Here is an 18,663-nt window from a genome sequence, read left to right on the forward strand (position 1 = left end):
GCACACATGCCGGAGCTATCCCTATTTTAATATACACTTATCCCTATTCTAACAAGAAAACAGGCACAGAGGGGTTAATTTCTCAAGATCACTCAGGTGAAGAGGTGAAAGCCAGGATTTTTTTTTTTAATTGCTTAAAGTATTACAAAGAGTATTACATATGTCTCCTTTTTTTTCCCCCCGCCCTTGACAATCCCCTGAAGGCCAGGATTTGAACCCAAGTGATCAGAATACAGATTTTGTGCTGGTGAATTTTAAGTGAAGTCAAACTTTTATAAGTGAGAAGTGAATTAAAATAAATTTAAAAATACTGAATGAACCCTAGCTGGTTGGCTCAGCAGATAGAGCGTCAGCCTGCAGACTGAAGGTCCCAGGTTCGATTCCAGCCAAGGGCACATGCCTGGGTTGCGGCCTTGATCCCCAGTAGGGGGCGTGCAGGAGGCGGGCAATCAATGATTCTCTCTCATCACTGATGTTTCTATCCCTCTCTCCGCTGTCCCTGCTCTATCTCTCAAAATCAATCAATGAAAAAATTTTAAAGAAATACCGAATGAGCCAAATAGCTAAAACGGTGCTAGTACCGACTAGCCCGCCACCTCCAGGTTTGAGGCTTGAGAGGGTGCCTGGAAGAGGAGCTCTATGATAGAGATAATAAACAATAATGGCGATAGGTGACATTTGAACGGAAGTTCTTTGCATGAATGACCTCATTTTGGTAAATATCTCAATTTTTTCAGATTACTAGTAGAAGAGCTGCCCGTGGTCGCCCAGATTAGTGTTTAAGGACTGCAGGGTTGGCACTCTGCGCCCGCTTGAACCCCGCCCACCGCTCGCCAGACTTCTCCCGCCTTGGCGACTGTAGTGTCGCTCGCGATTGGCCACAATCGCGCGTGGTCCCGCCCCCGCCGGTTTCCGATTGGGGAAAGCTTGCGCTGCTCCGCCCCGCGGCTAGAGCCCTTGGCATCTAGCATGGCGGCCGCCGGGGCCGCAGCTACAGACCTAGGTGCGGTGGCAGACGGACTGAGGCCTGCGATTCACAGACGGGGAGGGAGGAATGAGGGGATGGGGACTGTGGGGCGCCGCAGGTCCAGCGGGCGGGATTCGGGGGCCGTTTCCGACAGGATCCCTTCAGCCTTGGGCCCGGGCGCGTCGCACGGGGATCCCTCGGAACGAGGGCCGAGAGCCTCTGCCTACGGGTGGCCGGGCTCCGCGTCAGGGAGGGGCTGGCACCTGCGCCCACCTCTGGCGTCTCAGTCCGTCCCTCCTTGTCTCCAGAGGTGGTCCGAGGCAAGCGCGCCGCCCTCTTCTTTGCGACGGTGGCCATCGTGCTGGGGCTGCCGCTCTGGTGGAAGACCACGGAGACCTACCGGGCGTCGTTGCCTTACTCCGAGATCAGTGGGCTGAATGCCCTGCAGGTGAGACCTGGAAGGGGGAGCGGGAGGGGACAGCCCCCCGGCCAGGGTCAGACTCGGGGGATGGCCCTGATGCGCCTTCCCGCAGCTCCGGCTCATGGTGCCTGTCAGTGTCGTGTTTACCCGGGAGTCGGTGCCGCTGGACGATCAAGAGAAGCTGCCCTTCACCGTGGTGCACGAGCGAGAGATCCCTCTGAAATGTGAGTTTGTGGGGATTCGGGGCTGCCCTTCCGGTCCGAGCCCAGCCCGGATATGCATCTGGTAGGGGTGTGGGTGTCCCGTAAAGGTAGTTAAACCCTTGTGAGGAGGCCTCTCTGAATGAACGGTGTGTTTGGTTGGAAGGAAAGCAACTTTAAGTTCGGTGTTCAGCATCAAGGTGACAGTTTCTTTCACAAGACAGTATGCTACCTGATCAGAAGTAGTTGATGCTCATTAGAGGGTAGGGGAGGAAATGGTGTGTAGTGGAAAGAATGCAGGATTTGGAATCAAGTTGGACTTGTATACAGACTTTGTTCAGTTTAACCTTAAACGCTTCACTGAGTGTTAGGCACTTTTCTTAACTTAAAAAAAAAAAAGAAAAGAAAAAAAAATATATATTTTTTCACTTAATTATTATTATTTTTTTGTTAATCCTCACCTGAGGATATTTTTCCATTGATTCTTGGAGTGGAAGGGAAGGGGAGAGACAGAGAGAGAGAGAAACATCAATGTGAGAGACACATTGATTGGTTGCCTTCCGCACATGCCCCACTGGGGCTGCGGATAGAGCCTGCAACTGAGGTATGTGCCCTTGACGGGAACCGAACCCACGACCCTTCAGTCCAAGGGCTGATGCTCTATCCACTAAGCCAAACTGGGTAGGGCTCTTTCCTTCTTTTTTTTTTTTTTTTTTAAATCTTCACCTGAGGATATGTTTTTATTGGAGAGAGAGGAAGAGAGACATTAACATGAATATTTGAAAGAGACAAAATAGCTACTTTAAAATATATATATATATATATATATATATATATATATATATATATATATATATTTTTTATTGACTTTTTACAGAGAGGAAGGGAAAGGGATAGAGAGTTAGAAACATCAATGAGAGAGAAACATCGATCAGCTGCCTCCTGCACATCTCCCAATGGGGATGTGCCCGCAACCCAGGTACATGCCCTTGACCGGAATCGAACTTGGGACCTTTTAGTCCGCAGGCTGACGCTCTATCCACAGAGCCAAACCGGTTAGGGCAATAGCTACTTTTTGAAGCAGTATAGTTATTTTCCAAGAAAACCAAAGAGAATCAATTGAAAATCTATTAGAACTAGTAACAGTTCAGTGAGATGACTAGGTACAAGAATACACAAGAATCAATAACTGATAAATACAGCAATATCTAATTAGAAAAGCAAGTATTTAAAAAAAATTCCAATCACAGTAATAATTAAAAACATAAAGATACTCAGGAATGAATGTACAAAACTATAAGAAAAGCCCAGCTGGCTTAGTGGTTGAGCGTCAACCTATAAACCAGGAGGTCAAGGTTCGATTCCCAGTTAGGGCACATGCCCCGGTTATGGTCTCAATCCCAGTGTGGAGCATGCTGGAGGCAGCCAATCAATGAATTTCATCATTGATGTTTCTGTCTCTCTCTCCCTCTCCCTTCCTCTCTGAAGTCAATAAAAAAACCATTTTTTTTAAAGTCTTAAAAAATTAATAAAATGTTCATATGCTTTTCCTCCTTTCACCTATTTGTGTAATGAATACTGTAATAGATTTCCCTGTGGGAGAGTACTTCAAATTGAAGGCAATGTGTACATTGTGTACATAGGCAGAGGCAGAAGCTGGGCAGGTGGAAGAGGTGGAGTGTCGCGTGTTTGATATCATCCATGTAGAAATCATTAGAATTGGCTGTAGCTTCTTGGTCTTTCTCTGCAAACAATCATTTTTCTGCCCTCATGCTTCTCCCTCTTCTTCTCAAGACAAAATGAAAATCAAATGCCGCTTCCAGAAGGCCTATCGGAGGGCTTTGGACTATGAGGAAGAGGCCTTGTCATTGGGCAGTATGCAAGGTACTGGAAGGGAGAGGTCACGCTATTTAACATGAAGCCCTGTTTTCCCTTCTGATCTCTGAAGGTGTAGTTTTCATACCTTGCCTTAACTTCAAAATCTCTTTGGGAAAGCTGTGAATGAGATGTGTTTCATCTTGGGCCACTGGGGGCCAAGCCTGCCCACAGCGGCAGTTGGGTGTCAGTGGGAGGTGAAGGGGTGGCTTAGGCACTCTGTGGGGGACAAAGGGAGAGGGAAAGGTGTTTTTGCTCCTGGTGCATCACCTGCTGTTGTTCCCAGAGGCAGAAACCATGTTAGCTGAGCCACAGGAGCAAGCAGAGGGCTCCCTGACTGTGTACGTGATCTCTGAACACTCCTCACTTCTCCCCCAGGTAGGGTGCGCAGAGATGCTGTGGCCTTGCCCAGTCCCGTCAGCTCTTCCTCTCCATGGTCACCTCCTTGTAGTATTGCCGTCCATTTCTTCCATTTGCTATGGAAAACTCTCCAAATATATTTTTTAAAGAATGCTAATAACAATTTTTTTACTGACTCTGGTTTTCTAAATCTAAGACTTGTATATGGTTAAAGTTCCAATGACCATTTAAAGTGGGGGAAGTAACCAGTAGGAGTAAAAGAAAGAAGCCGGTTTCAATGGGTTGTGAAGGTAACCTGGGCAATAATACATTGACTTTTTCATGAACAAAAAGGCTTGGTGGAAATGATACCATATACCATTTTCTTTATGAATTTATAATAAAATATTTAAAAATTTTTAATTTATTGACTTGAGAGAGAGAAACATCATTTTGTTATTCCACTTATTTATGCATTCATTGGTTGTATGTACCCTGACCAGGGACCAAACCCACAACCTTGGCAAATGGGACTATGCTCTAACTACTGAGATACCTGGCCAGGGCTAAAATGAAATATTTAATTCTTATAAAAAGAGAAAAGAAAATTTTAACAAACATCTATGTACCCAGCCACAGCTTATAACAATACAGCAGTATAGTGGGGGCTCCATGTATCTCCATGGTTACATCACCTCCTCTCAGCACAAGGTGACCATATTTTATCATATAATTTTCTTACTTTTCTTTCAAGTCTTATCACATATGCTGTGTCTCTATAAACAATATATTTAATTTTACATATTTTTGAACTTTATATAAATGGTATGTTTATATAATACAGTACATGTTCTGCAACTTTCAGTTTCCTCAACATTTATGTTGGAGAGAATCATCCATGATAATACGTGTAGCTAAGTCTAGTGCATTCATTTTTAATTCTGCCTAATGTTTCATTGTATAAATATACCACAATTTATCCATTCTGTTGCTGATGGGCATTTGGATTGTCTCCAGTTTTTTATTATAATAATGCTGCTGTGAAAATTCCTGCACTTGCCTCTTTGCCCTGTGCCATTTACTTAGATCAAACTGTCCAGTTGTTTGTTTATTCTGCTTTTCTTGTTCAGCATGCCATCTATTAGTTTCCAGCCTGAGAAGATGTATGTATTTCCTGGAACGATGTCTACTGGGAAGGAGAAGGGAATGGAAATGAATGAAGACACTCATAAATACCCATAGCTCAGAAATGCTGAGAGAATAGTTCACTATGGATCTAAAGAGAGGGGCATGCCTGTTGGTCAGTGCAAAAGGCCAGATTCTCAGAAACAGGAGTCAGAGTGCTCTCCTGCTTTCTCCCCTCAGCCATGGCCTTCTGTTCCTTGCTTGCCCCTCTTAGGACATGATGAGCTACATTGGGCCTAAGAGGACAGCAGTGGTGAGGGGAATAATGCACCGGGAGGCTTTTAACATCATTGGCCGCCGCATAATCCAAGTAGCCCAGGCCATGTCTTTGACTGAGGACGTGCTGGCTGCGGCCCTGGCTGACCACCTTCCGGAGGACAAGTGGAGCTCTGATAAGAGGCGGCCTCTCAAGTCCAGTTTGGGTAGGGTGACCAGGCTTTGCTTTGGGGCGGGAGAGGGAAATGAATTATGTGGGGGCATTGGGGCAGGAGGGGAATCTGCAGGCAAACCCTTTACTTCTTTCCCCTGGGGTTTCAACTTTTTCTAGCACTCAGTGTTTCTCATCCCACTTTTATCCCCATTGGTTCCATGATGGCAGTCAGCCCCATTCTAGAGGAGAAAGAGTTCAGTTTAGCCAGGGGCACAGGCTGTCCATTGACGGAAGCCTCTGGGATCACTGACTCCTGTTTCCATAGGCTATGAGATCACCTTCAGTTTACTCAACCCAGACCCCAAGTCCCATGACGTCCACTGGGACATCAAGGGAGCTGTCCGGCGCTATGTGCAGCCCTTTCTGAATGCCCTCAGTGTCGCTGGCAACTTCTCTGTGGACTCTCAGGTGAGACTGGGAGCAAGTTGAGGAGTCCTTTTCTTGGCTGCACTATCCTTTTCAAAGTCCATCCATATTTAGTGTTTACAAGTGTAGTCAGTTCTAGCTCTTTGGGCTTGCTGATTTGCTAGGAATTTCCTGTGTATGTATAAGGTTCTGGTGTCTCCTTTCTCTCCTTATGTTCAGCTCAGGGAGTTTCATCAATGCTTGTTAAAAAACTAACTTCCTTATGGCTTCCTCCAGAACTGTGTTCACCAGTTGTGCCATCCTTAAAGCACTTATTTAAACAACAACAAAAAACTCCCTGAAATATGTTAATGTAACAAAGATGTGAAGAATGTAGCTTTCTGTATCATACAGTGTTCTTTGAAGGAAAATGTGGGAGACATTTTTATTAGGTCTTGGTAGTGGGAGTAATTCTGAATAACTGAGACTTGATTTGATTTTGTGAACACTGAGTTCTGCTATTCTTTGTTTCCCTCCTTGTTTCGCTGTGAGAAAACCTGGGAAAATATGTGGTTTTCAAAGAACATAGTTAGTGTTTTAACTTTACCCGTGGCTTTGCTATTTTTTTCCTACACCTATTTTCTCTTAGCCTGCCCTGATATTTCATCCTGTTGTAATTGCAAGTTTTTAAGGCACCTCAAATCTTTTTTGGGACAAAGTGGAATATAAATCAATAAACAAAGTAACGTCCTCCTCTTTGTTCTCTAGATCCTTTACTATGCAGTGTTGGGGGTGAACCCCCGCTTTAACCCAGCTTCCTCTAGCTACTACTTGGCCGCACACAGCCTCCCCCATGTCATCAATCCCGTGGAGTCCCGTCTAGGTGAGCTTCTGAGGGTCTTTCTGCCAGGCCAGGGAGGGACCTGGAAGGCTCAGCCTGGGGTTGGAGATGGGTTGTATATAGTGATGGTTCCCAGGTTAGGTTGGTCTGAGGGCGTCGAGCATTTAGGCTCCTTTGTCATGATACTCTGTTGACATCTCCATCTCCACACTATTCTATCCAAAAGCAATTATTAAACATGTTTCCCAGCTCATTTTATAAAGGAATGGATAGGGTGTAGGAAAGATAACAGCAAAAGTACATGAAGGCAGAATGAGGAACCTTGAAGCTAGGTTCCTGTTTTTAATTTTTGGGGTGGTACCTAGGAAAAGTAGGTGTGTCCAAGAACTGCAATATAGGCAAACTAAAATGAGTATATCATTAGTTGTGGAATTTAAGATATCAGGGCTAGGCCAGGGTGGCCCAAGCGGTGTGGGAGGGGCAGTGTGGGAGACCTTGGTAAATTCCTCCTGTCTTCGTTCAGCAAACAAGGTTCGAGGGGCTGTTCTGTGGCAGTACTGGGTACAGAGATAGAAAGGCATTTCAGGCAAGGAATCTAGGAGCTTAGATGTAGAAGAGTAAGAGCACAGACTCTCAGGAAGCTCAGAGAAGTTTAATATGGCTGAATTGGGAGAGGGTGACCAGGATAATGTTGGCAAGACAGACAGGCAGGCATCAGATCATAAAGGACCAGGTTGAGGAGTTTGAACTTTAACCTAATATGAATGGCTAGCCATTGAAAGATACTAAGTGGGGAACTGACATGAGGTCGCATTTATATTTGTGCATAAAACGAGTTACAGTAATATGGGTGCAATGTGGCAGTAGCCACGAGAGCTGACGTAGATAGTTACGGGAGGCCTGTTGGAAGAGGGGAGATTCCAGGGGCATTTTGGGGCTAAGGACTGCACTTCATGTATATGGTACATCTTCAGAGAATGTTTAGAGGTTCTTTGCCATAGAAACCCAGGACTGGAGGATATCCTAGTGATTATCAGTTGGGAAAAATGAGACCCAGAGTGAGTGACCAGCTAGTTAGAGTTTGATTTGGAACTAATAACTAGACCTAACATATTTTGACATTCTGACTCCTCTTCTCTTTGTACCACAGGATCCAGCGCTGCCTCCCTTTACCCTGTGCTCAACTTTCTACTCTATGTACCTGAGCTCGCACACTCCCCCCTGTACATTCAGGACAAGGATGGTGCTCCAGTGGCCACCAACGCCTTCCACAGTCCCCGCTGGGGTGGCATTATGGTAATGGTCACACTATGCAGACTCCAGAACCCAAGCTTCCGGGACAGACGTGTTCCCTGAGACTGTTCTTCTGTTCCTCTGGTGTCCTCCATGGCCCAGCCTGAGGTGGGGCAGGCACCAAGGAGGGGAGGGTGCTGTGAGCTCGTGCCCCTCCTCTGCCAGCCCCACCGCTTTTATTTTGTCAATATTTTCTCTTTTTATTTATTTATTTTTTAAAAAATATATTTTATTGATTTTTTACAGAGAGGACAGGAGAGGGATAGAAAGTTAGAAACATCGATCAGTTGCCTCCTGCACACCTCCTACTGGGGATGTGCCCGCAACTAAGGTACATGCCTTTGACCGGAATCAAATCTGGGACCCTTCAGTCTGCAGGCCGATGCTCTATCCACTGAGTCAAACCGGCTAGGGCTGTTTTGTCTATATTTTCTATCATGTGACCCTTTTGCATGTAGTAGTTTGCACTTATTGAGGACTCTTCTGTGTACATCTTAGATCTTGGACCTGTTTGTGGAAGTCTTGCAAAGTTTGGAACTTTGTCTCCTATTAGACTAGGTGTCTCTCAAAGGTAGAAACTCTAAACTGGAATAAAAAATATCTCCTTTACAGGACTTTAGGACTTTTGAGGGGGTAATGGAGATAATTTATGGAAAGCTCCTAGTAGGTATTTAAAAAATATTAGCTATATCATCAGGTTTGTAATTTCTAAAGAGCACAGAATATGTCTTCCTTTTCTTTCATGGTCTTCAGAGTGTCTGGGGCACAGCTGTGTATGGTCCTGGCGTGATATTGAGGCGACCTCGTTTCCCCTTGCAGGTATATAATGTGGACCCCAAAGCCTACAATGCCTCGGAGCTCCCAGTGCGCGTTGAGGTGGACATGGTGCGAGTGATGGAGGTGTTCCTGGCTCAGTTGCGGTGAGGTCCTAGGTGATGCACTTGGGGACATGGTCCCTGACTCTGACCACGGTCTCCTGGGCTGCCTGGAATAAAATCTCACCTGGCAGGGATATCTTGGCTGTGCCTAGAGCCCTAGGAAGCAAGAGAGGTTGCCAAGGATCACTTCATCCTTCTCCTAAGAAGAACTAGCTGCTGACAAAAACTTTTAAGAAAAATAGACTCATGAATGTCAGGTCCATGGGGTGTGATTATGGGTGCTTAAGAAAATAGCTGTTAATTCTTATGCTAAGTAATCTATTTTATATATATGTGTGTGTGTATATATATATATGTGTGTGTGTGTGTGTGTGTGTGTATTATTGATTTCAGAGAGGAAGGGAGAGGAAAAGAGAGATAGAAACATCAATGATGAGAGAGAATCATTGATTGGCTGCTTCCTACATGCCTACACTGGGGATCAAGCCCACGGCTGGGCATGTCCCCGACCGGGAACCGAACCATGACCTCTTGGTTCATGGGTCGTTGCTCAACCACTGAGCCATGCCATCCCCTAACTAATCTATTGGTAGTGGCTGCCTGATGGCCCATGTTGAGGATTCTTTGTCTGGGCTGACCAGGAAAGAGGTCTGATTGATTTGCAATGCCTGCCATGGGTGCAGGCTTGGAGAGGCACAGCACACACATCTTGTCAGAGGTGGTCCTGGATCATCCCTTCACTAAGGCTTAGTGGCCCCATTTGTCCAAAGAGAGAGTAGACAGGGTGAGAGGATTAAACTAAGCCATGGAACCTTTTGTCAAGTAAGATCTTGGAAGTCCAATATAGAAACAGGTAAAAGCTAAAACACTGGTAAAAGCTAAAACCCAAGAGCCTGAGGCACTTTCCTGCAACCCTGTGGGTCTGGGAAAGATTGAAAATCTTAGTTATTCTAGGAATCTTCGCCATCCTCTCTCCCTTCTAGTCTCAGCCTTTGACCTTCTTCACTGTCCCTACAGGCTGCTCTTTGGGATTGCTCAGCCCCAGGTGCCTCCAAAATGCCTGTTTTCCAGGCCTAAGAGTGAAGGGCTGATGACTTGGGAACTAGACCGGCTGCTCTGGGCTCGGTCGGTGGAGAATCTGGCCACAGCCACTACCACTCTCACTTCCCTGGCCCAGCTTCTGGGCAAGATCAGCAACATTGTCATTAAGGATGATGTGGCATCTGAGGTACGTGGGCAGGGGATGGATTCTGGGGCCCAGGATCGGAATGGCCATTGAGGGCCAGGAGGTGGTGAAACTAGTGCCAGTTGAGGTCCAGGGTATGTGTGGGCCTCCCAGCCTTGAATGCCCCAGGCTTCCTCTAGAAGGCAGTGCCAGCTCCCAGCAGGAGTCCAGACGGGGGCAGGGAGGGGGGGTTGATGTGAGGTTTTAACCAGGCACTTGGAAAGTCCACCGTAGCCCTTTTATACTAGCTGCCACATATCCTGGGCAAACTCCAGGCAACCTGTCTGGTAGATGGTGGACACAGTACAGCTCATCACTCCCCCACCACCTTCATCAGTGCCAAGGACTAATTGGTAATCCCCTGCCCCCTTCCTAGGTGTACAGGGCTGTAGCTGCCGTCCAGAAGGCAGCGGAGGAGTTGGCCTCCGGACACCTGGCCTCTGCCTTTGCTGCCAGCCAGGAAGCTGTGACATCCTCGGAGCGTGCCTTTTTTGATCCCTCGCTCCTCCATCTCCTCTATTTCCCGGATGACCAGAAGTTTGCCATCTACATCCCGCTTTTCCTGCCTATGGCTGTGCCCATCCTCCTGTCTCTGGTCAAGATCTTCCTGGAGAGTCGCAAGTCCTGGAAAAAGCCAGAGAAGACAGACTGAGCAAGAGAGCATCTCAGTAGGAAGCCTTCCTTTATGGCCAAGGTGGGAGGTGTTAGATTGAGAGGCGCGTAAATGGGACCTGACATGAATGATCTATCTCCAGCCTCCTCTGTTGCCTCTCCAGCAACCAAAGTGTAACACTCCATGATGGGTTCATCTTCATCTTTCCTTCTCTTCCCATTCCTCTGGCTCAGGGGTCCCACCCCCATCTTCAAAAGATGCATCATCTGGGTCTACTTCTCTGGCTTGAACTTGAAGGTCCTTTCCTATCCCTCTGGGATAAGGGCAGCTTGTGCTTCTGCCCTGTTTCTCACAGTCCTCTTGCACTGAGAGGGCATTAGGGGAAAGCCCTAGGTTGTTTTCTAGCCCCTTCCCCTCCACGCTTCTCTCTACCCCTCAGGGAGACCCCAGCACTGCTCTTATGGAAGGGGCCAGGCACAGGTCGCCTCTGGGGTCTTCTCCTTTACTCCATTCCCTCCTGTCTAGCTATGCCTGTTGGGCATAGCCTGATGCTGTGTGGCAGAGGTTCCCTTCACCCTTCCACAGAGGCAGTGTGGTGCAGTGGAGAAAGTTCCAGACGTGGGATCAAACCTGCCTGAATTCAAACCCTGGCTTCTGTACTTATCATATGGGGAGTTCTGAATAAGCTACTTAATCTCTCTGAGCCTCAGTTTTTCATTTGTTAAAGTAACACTAATGATACCTCTCTTACAAGGTGGTTGTAAGGATTAAATGTGATCAGCATTTGAAAGTGGTATATTCTAGGCTCTCAATAAACATTGAATGTGAATTGGAATGATATGAAGTATGAGCATAGTTTTTGTTCCTCATTCATGTGTAAGTGATGTTTCCTAGTATCTGTTCTCACAGGGTCACCTTGCTTTCACTTGGCCGTGTGTCCTTCCTGCCTCCCTGTCCTGGAGGGCCCTGTGGTGACTTAGTCAGCTAGACAGTTGTCCCTCGGCATGATTGGGTTTGCCCAATAAGTCTGTTCACATCTACTTCTTTTTTAGCAAGGGGTCTGGGAGGGACTGGCTTGTACCAGTGTAAGACCTCTGATACTAACTCATTCATAAATTAAAAAAAGAAAAAAAAGAATATATTGCCTTGGCTGGGTAGCTCAGTTGGTTAGAGTGTTGTTCCAATATGCCAAGTTTAAGGGTTTGATTCCCCCATCAGGGCACGCACAGGTATCAACCAAATGAATGCATAAATAAAAAATTGGTTGGAACAACAAATCGATGTTTCTTTTTCTTTCCCTTCCTCTTTAAAAACTATTTTTAAAAAAAATTAAAAAAAAATATTGAGCACAGGTACTGTGCCAGGTGGTAGGGTATGATAGAGAACAAAAACAGGATCCCTGTTTTCCTGGAACTGTTCTTTTAGGGGGAAGAGTCAGTGAACAAATAAAACTAATTTTGGATAATGCAAGCTGATCAGATAGTGACTGGGGTTAGTACAGTGGATTCGGTGCGGAGGAGGGCCTCTGAGCAGATGACATTTGAGCTGAGACCAGAAGGACAAGAAGAGGCCACGTGGGAGAAGAGGATCCCAGGCAAAGACCTTGAGATGGGAACTGAGGGGGGAGCAGAGTGGCGGGAGCACCGGGGAGGTAGCCAGGACCCTTTGCAAAAATGAGTGCAGCCCAGGGCCAGCCCCCACCCTGCCCTGGGTGGGTAGCCCTGGCCAGCGAGTCTGCAGCCTTCAGCTGGGTGGGCTGGCGGTGGGCGGGCTCAGGGGCGGGCACACCTCAGGGGCGGGGCGGGGCGGTACCTGGGGCCCTGGCCGGGGGTGGGGCTGCGGACGCTCCCCCTTCTGGGCTGCAGCCGGCGCAGGCAGCCCCGGCAGCGGCAGCAGGCGAGCCGCGGCCCCGGCCCCGCGAGGCCATGAAGGTGAAGAAGGGCGGCGGCGGGGCCGGCACGGGGGCGGAGCCCGCTCCGGGGGCCTCCGGCCTGAGCGTGGAACCTAAGCCGGAGCCGCAGCCGCAGGCGGAATCCGAATCCGGGTCCGAGTCGGAACCGGAGGCAGGCCCAGGGCCCAGGCCAGGGCCGCTGCAGAGGAGGCAACCGATCGGGCCGGAGGACGTGCTGGGGCTTCAGCGGATCACGGGCGGTGAGCACCGGCGAGGAAGCACCGCCCGCGGGAGGGAGGGGGCCGTGGCGGCGCGCGAAGCCCCGGCTCCCGCCCCCTTTCCCATCCTCCCCCTGCCTGCCCTCCCCCACCGGGCACCCCTTGCCTGAGTGTTGTACCTTCTGCCTCCCAGCCTGAGGTCTCCATGTCCCCCCTTCCCCTGATCTCCTGTGCCCCTCCTCTCCCTTTAGAGATTTATTTCCACCCCCTTCCTTCCTTTTGGAGTCCGTCCCCTTTTCCTTTGGTGGATGGAGGTGGGGCAGCAGCTAAAACTGTGACCCCTTCCCCATGTAGTTTTTAGAACCTTTTAAATCCTTTCTCTGCAATAATGGGGAGGAGGCTGAGTGCACTCTGTCCTCCGCCCCCAGCCTCGAGGCTAGGTAGAGGCGGAGCCACTTAGGTGGCATTATCAAGGTCTCTCTGACCATTAATGCCCTCACCCTGGGTCCCCCAGGAAGTCTGGAACCACCCCCCTCCCCAGGAAAGGACCTGAGCAGGAAGCTTCAGTTGGTTGGGTCTGTGCCCTCTTAAGGGAGTAGGTTAACGCCCCCCCTTCGCCTGGACTAGGGCCAACCCTGGAGGCCTAGAGGTCTCCACTGTGGTTGAGTTTCTGGGCTGGACTGCCTGGGTCGTCCCAGCTTTGCAATGTAATTAATTGACTGTTTGGCCTTGGGCAAGTAACTTCACCTCTCTGAGCACGATCATCTGTAAAACGGGGATAATACCTCAGAGCTATTGTGGAAATAAATTCTCTGGTTTTGCACAGTGCCTGGCTGTGCAAGCTCTGTAAACAGGGATCTTTTATGAGTAGTGCTGAGGGCCCCCAGGACTGCTGATGGCTGCTGCCTGGAAGCAGACAACTGAGCATTCAGAGCAGGAGAGAGGAGTCACCCAAAGGCAGGGAACAAGGACTAGGAAGCCTCGTGGCAGAAGTGGTGGCTGAGCCTCAAAGAATAGAAGGCGTTTGGAGAGGCAGTGGCCTTCCACGCGGACCTCACTCATCAGTAACCCTGCCCTGGCTCCCTCTGTGAGCAACTCTTGAGGCCTCTCTGTGGGGATGGGGGGTGTGGGTGCTGGAATGGACCTGAGCTCTGGAGCTGTAGGAGCAGCAGAGCCCAAGGCTACCAGACAGAGCTGGGGACGAGACCACGCCGGCAGGTCTAGGCCTGTACATCTGGGTCCCTAGGGGACCAGCTTCTCTCTCCTCTCTGAGCCAGGCAGCAGCCATTCTTGGCTGGGCCCTCAGAGTGCTGAGCGGCCTTGCCCAAGCAGGCAGTTGTAGTGAGAGGGGGTCTGGACCACTCTGATGTTGGTGCCAGCTGGGCTATAATTGACAACAGCAGCATTTAGGATTCAGGTTAGCGGTTGGCTCTGGGAAAGAACTTCCTTATAGGATGATCTGTTCAGGTCCTAGGTAACTTTAGAGGTTAGTTTGCACCTATGGGGGTATGTGTGTTCCAGCCCACATACCCCCGTTTGTCTCCAAATTTGGAGGAAATTCATAGCCTTAGAGATGGGGCATCTGTGGGGGAGGGAGGGAGGGAGGGGCTTCATGGGAGCTCTTCCCTCTATAGAAGCTGAGAATAGGGTGCCAGGGCTTTCCATCCTGGCACCTCTGACCTTAATCACATAGGTCTGAGGTTTGTGCCTCCTGGATTACTGAATCCGGCTTAGGAAGCTATTTTGTGGCTGATGGGAAGGGAGCAGTTGTGTTCTGAGCCCTCGGCCACTCTTCCCCTTCTCTGGCCTGACCCTGGGTCCCCGGCCTCACCCTCCCCTGGCGAAGGGAGGGGGTGGCTGTGGTGCCCTGAGCCATTGGCATCCCCGTTCCTCACTCCCTCAGAGGGGTTGATAGATTGAATTTGCAGTAGAAGAGTCAGACTGAGGTCAGACCGCAAGAAGTTGTTTCTAAATGAGAGGAGAAGCTCCAAAAGTTGGAGAATAGAGGAAGGGGGTGCTGTGCCCAGCACCTTCTTTCTACACCTTTGGACTTTCTGTGACAATAAGGTGTGTACAGGGTGAGGTAGGGGCTGCCCACTGCCATTTCCTCTTTCTGCCTTCTCCCCGCCATGGGCTCTGGTGGGCTGTCCAGGGCTCAGGCCCCTTCCCAAGCCTATGTAGTTTCTGCTGGACCCCAGGGTGCCAGGTGGCTACTAGGAGGGCTTCGTGGAGGGGGCTGGCCCAGGCTTGGGGAAGAGAGAACAACTTTACATTTACTTCCTCTTTCTGCCCCAGAGGAATAGGAGGTGCCCCCGGGGCCTGGAGGGTAATTTCCGGGCCTCTTGGGGGAGGATGTGATGCTGTGCAGGCTGACAGAGCCCCTCGCTGCACCTCTCTGCCTCTTCCTATCTGTTGCCAGGGCGTCCCTGAGCACTTGCAGTTGCTGCAAGCAGTGAGGCTTGGATGAGGCCCTGGTATTCCTGAGCTTCCTCAGGCGGGGCCCACCACTGTTCCTGGTTCCTCTTCTGGGTACTGAGGGCTCCCCTTAACCCCCCCTGCACACCCTCTGCTGCACCTGCCACACCCTCTTCCTGTCCTCCCTCATACTCTTCTCTCTGGGAGTGGCTCAGAGCCAAAGCTGGGTAAATGACCTTTGAAGGGGTTCCCTCTGTTTGCTAAGACTTCCTCTCATTTGGAGATCAACAGGGGATGGGAACAAAGGTGGCTCCCTTCCCCCCAAATTCCAGGCTCTGGGTTTGAGTCAGCAGAGCTTTGGCTAAGCCGCTTAGAGGAGCTGGGCTTGTATAAGCTGCTTATGGCGATAGAGGTGACCACGGGTGGGGGGGAAGGGTTGAGGAGGAACAGGGAAGGGGTTGTTCCTCTGCCCCAGCACTGCCCAGGTCAGGGGAAGTCTTGGCCTGACACACATAGATGTGGCACCAGGGATAGCTATGTGGTAGGGGTGGGAGTATCCAGAGAACGACTGGATCTCCTGAGGCCAAGTTGTGTCACTCCTTTTATTTATTTTTATTTTTATTATTTCAGAGAGGAAGGGAGAGGGAAAGAAAGAGAGAAACATCAATGATGAGAGAGAATCATTGATCGGCTGCTTCCTGCATACCCCTTGCTGGGGATCAAGCCCACTACCCGGGCATGTACCCTTGACTGGAATCGAACCTGGGACCCTTCAGTTCGCAGGCTGACGCTCTATCCGCTGAGCCAAACCAGCTAGGGCTGTGTCACTCCTTTTAGAGTGAGGTTTCCCAAAGCAGGGCTGTATCTTCCCTGTCATGTTAGGGGCTTCTTATGAGATTGGAGACCCGTTTGGCTCAGGGTCACCAAGCCAGCCCTGGCAGAGGCTGGAATAAGGGCCCTCAACTCCAGGGTAGGAGGGAAAATGTGGGGGAGGTAGCCTTGTCTGCCACCCTTCTCCGCCCTGCCCCTCCCTGTCCCCAGAGGCCACTAGTTGGAGATGTTTGTTTCCCATTAGATCCCAATGACGAGCTATGTCTCCCCCACATAGTGGGGTTCCTTCCGGGCAGGGGCTCAGTTCTCTCTTTTTGGAAGGCAGTGACTTTAGGGACCAGAGAAGTGTAGTTAGTCTGGGGCCCCCCAAAAGCTGAGCTGGAGCAGCCACCTGTCTCCCCTAGACTACCTGTGCTCCCCGGAGGAGAATATATATAAGATCGACTTCATCAGGTTCAAGATTCGGGACATGGATTCAGGCACTGTCCTCTTTGAAATCAAGAAGCCCCCAGCTTCAGGTGAGTGGCTGGGTGGGCCATGGACAGAGGGAGGTGGGTGCGAGCTGTGAAGTGGGCTGCCCAGGGACTCCTCAGGCCGCAGAGGGGTCAGAGCACAGCTGGGACTTGGACCCCATCACTCCCAGGAGTCATCTGGCAGGGGGCCTCTTCTTTCCCATCTGCTCTGGGATTGGACATTTTGGGACAGTCCTGTCCCTTCAGTCCCTGCCAGCCTGCCCTCTGCAGGCCTTCTTGGGAACTGCAGTCCTGGAGGCCCCAGGCCTTTGTGTCTCCTTTGGCCCTGGGAACCTCAGTTGAAAATTTTGACCTGTTGACCTAGAGCTCCCAGGTGGGACTTTCCAGCCAAAGGTCTGAACCCTCAATGTGCATCCGAATCTCCGGGGAGTTTTAAAACTTTCCGAGAGATGGGACCCTGGGGTGAGACCCGGGATGGGCACGGGCCCCAGTTGGAAGCCCACTGAGCCCCAGCTGGGGTGCATTACAGAGCGGTTGCCCATCAACCGGCGGGACCTGGACCCCAATGCTGGGCGCTTTGTCCGCTACCAGTTCACCCCTGCCTTCCTCCGCCTGAGGCAGGTGGGAGCCACGTGAGTCACTGGGCCAGGGGGGGTAAGGGCTGGGGGTAAGGGTGGGGTGGGAGTGAGCCCTTCCTGAGTTCTTACTGAGCCTCTCTTAGGGGCAGTCTGTCCTGAACCTGGCCGGTTGACTTCAAGGCCAAGCTCAGCCCTGCCCCCCCCTTCTCTCACTCAGGGTGGAGTTCACGGTGGGAGACAAGCCTGTCAACAACTTCCGCATGATCGAGAGGCACTACTTCAGGAATCAGCTGCTCAAAAGCTTTGACTTCCACTTTGGCTTCTGCATCCCCAGCAGCAAGAACACCTGCGAGCACATCTATGATTTCCCCCCTCTCTCTGAGGAGCTGAGTGAGTGGGCAGGGCCCTGTGGGCAAGGGGACTCAGAGACCAAGCTGGGGGGAGTGTGATCTCACCCCCTCTCTTCCCACCCTGGGTCTCCTGTGTCTGGCACCTGTAGGGACACTCAGGCTCAAAGAGGCTGGGGGGATTCTTTGAGGTGGATTAGCTTGTCCCTGTCCCATAGTCCCGAAGGGCCTGCAGTGGCCTGGCTCTGGCTCCTGACCTTTGCCCCGCCTGGCTGGGGCTCTCTTGCAGTCAATGAGATGATCCGTCACCCATATGAGACACAGTCTGACAGCTTCTACTTCGTGGATGACCGGCTGGTGATGCACAACAAAGCAGACTATTCCTACAGTGGGACGCCCTGACCCCCCAACTGCCTTCTTCCCCAGGAGGGTCCTGGGACCTCAGCTGTGACTTTCCAGTGCTCACTTCTCACCCCAGGTCTTCTGCCTGGGAAGTGTCCCAGGGGCCCTGGACCCTGAGTCAGTGTTGGAAGGGAGGGTGCCTGATGTCCCCAGCCCCAGTCCATAAAGCGCATGGGGCCTGGCATCTGGGGTGGGATGGGGTGGTAGGGGGCCATTTGCCTCCATCTCCAGGAAGGCCTCCTATGAGAGGAGTAGCCAGAATTTCTGGACAGCCTAATTGGGCCTCTTGGGCCCAAGTTTCAGAACAGGGTTCCCCTACCCAGGCTTTGATTGGGTCAGGCAGAGACCCATTCTTTGTTTCCTGCCCACCACTGACAGGCCGTTTAGATTTGTAAATTCACAGATGAAGATCTTGGCTGCCAAGACTCCCAAAGGGGTTTAGGCTCTGGCCCCAGCCCTAGCCTCCATCATCAGGGGCCAAGATACTGCCTGAGGTGTGGGAGGGATCGGCCCCGACTGCCACCTGTGCTAGGGGCTGGACCAACTGTATATAGTTTTCAATAAACTCTTTCGCCTTTTCTGTTCTCTGATTGTGGGCCAGCATGTGTATCTGTTGGGGCGGTGGGGAGGAGAGTGGAACAGGCTATAATGTGGTCGCCAAGTCCTCTTGTGCCCTAATCCTCTTGGTACCTAGAGTCAGCATTTAGTACATGTTGCAGCTGGAAAGGGTTTTTCCTTTGATAAAGGAAGGCGATTCAGGCCCTGAGAGGGAAAGCTTTAGGCCAAAGTCATAGCCAACCCTGACAGAACAGAGGATGGGACAAGGGACCCCAACTCTAGGATGGAGGGAAGGTATGGGGAGGTGGCCTTGTTCCTTACCTTACCTTCTCTGACCC

At 50.5% G+C, this 18,663-nt stretch overlaps 2 protein-coding genes across 2 annotated transcripts; both read left to right on the forward strand.

Moving 5' to 3' along the window:
• The first annotated feature begins 925 nt into the window (after positions 1 to 925).
• On the forward strand, positions 926 to 11,452 carry PIGS (phosphatidylinositol glycan anchor biosynthesis class S). Its single transcript, XM_059669395.1, has 12 exons — positions 926 to 1,003; positions 1,276 to 1,415; positions 1,501 to 1,612; positions 3,383 to 3,472; positions 3,750 to 3,841; positions 5,202 to 5,409; positions 5,683 to 5,825; positions 6,531 to 6,645; positions 7,754 to 7,899; positions 8,716 to 8,816; positions 9,792 to 10,002; positions 10,376 to 11,452. Exons 1-12 carry the CDS (start codon positions 970 to 972, stop codon positions 10,649 to 10,651), a joined length of 1,668 nt encoding a protein of 555 aa, XP_059525378.1. The 5' UTR covers positions 926 to 969; the 3' UTR covers positions 10,652 to 11,452.
• Positions 11,453 to 12,450: 998 nt separating this feature from the next.
• UNC119 (unc-119 lipid binding chaperone) lies at positions 12,451 to 18,357 on the forward strand. Its single transcript, XM_059669383.1, has 5 exons — positions 12,451 to 12,763; positions 16,372 to 16,485; positions 16,970 to 17,072; positions 17,236 to 17,408; positions 17,655 to 18,357. The coding sequence occupies exons 1-5, from the start codon at positions 12,538 to 12,540 to the stop codon at positions 17,765 to 17,767; spliced, it is 729 nt and encodes a 242-aa protein (XP_059525366.1). The 5' UTR covers positions 12,451 to 12,537; the 3' UTR covers positions 17,768 to 18,357.
• The last annotated feature ends 306 nt before the right edge of the window (positions 18,358 to 18,663 follow it).

The sequence above is a fragment of the Myotis daubentonii genome, chromosome 16, assembly GCF_963259705.1.
Source record: "Myotis daubentonii chromosome 16, mMyoDau2.1, whole genome shotgun sequence".
In the NCBI taxonomy this organism is placed as follows: domain Eukaryota; kingdom Metazoa; phylum Chordata; class Mammalia; order Chiroptera; family Vespertilionidae; genus Myotis; species Myotis daubentonii.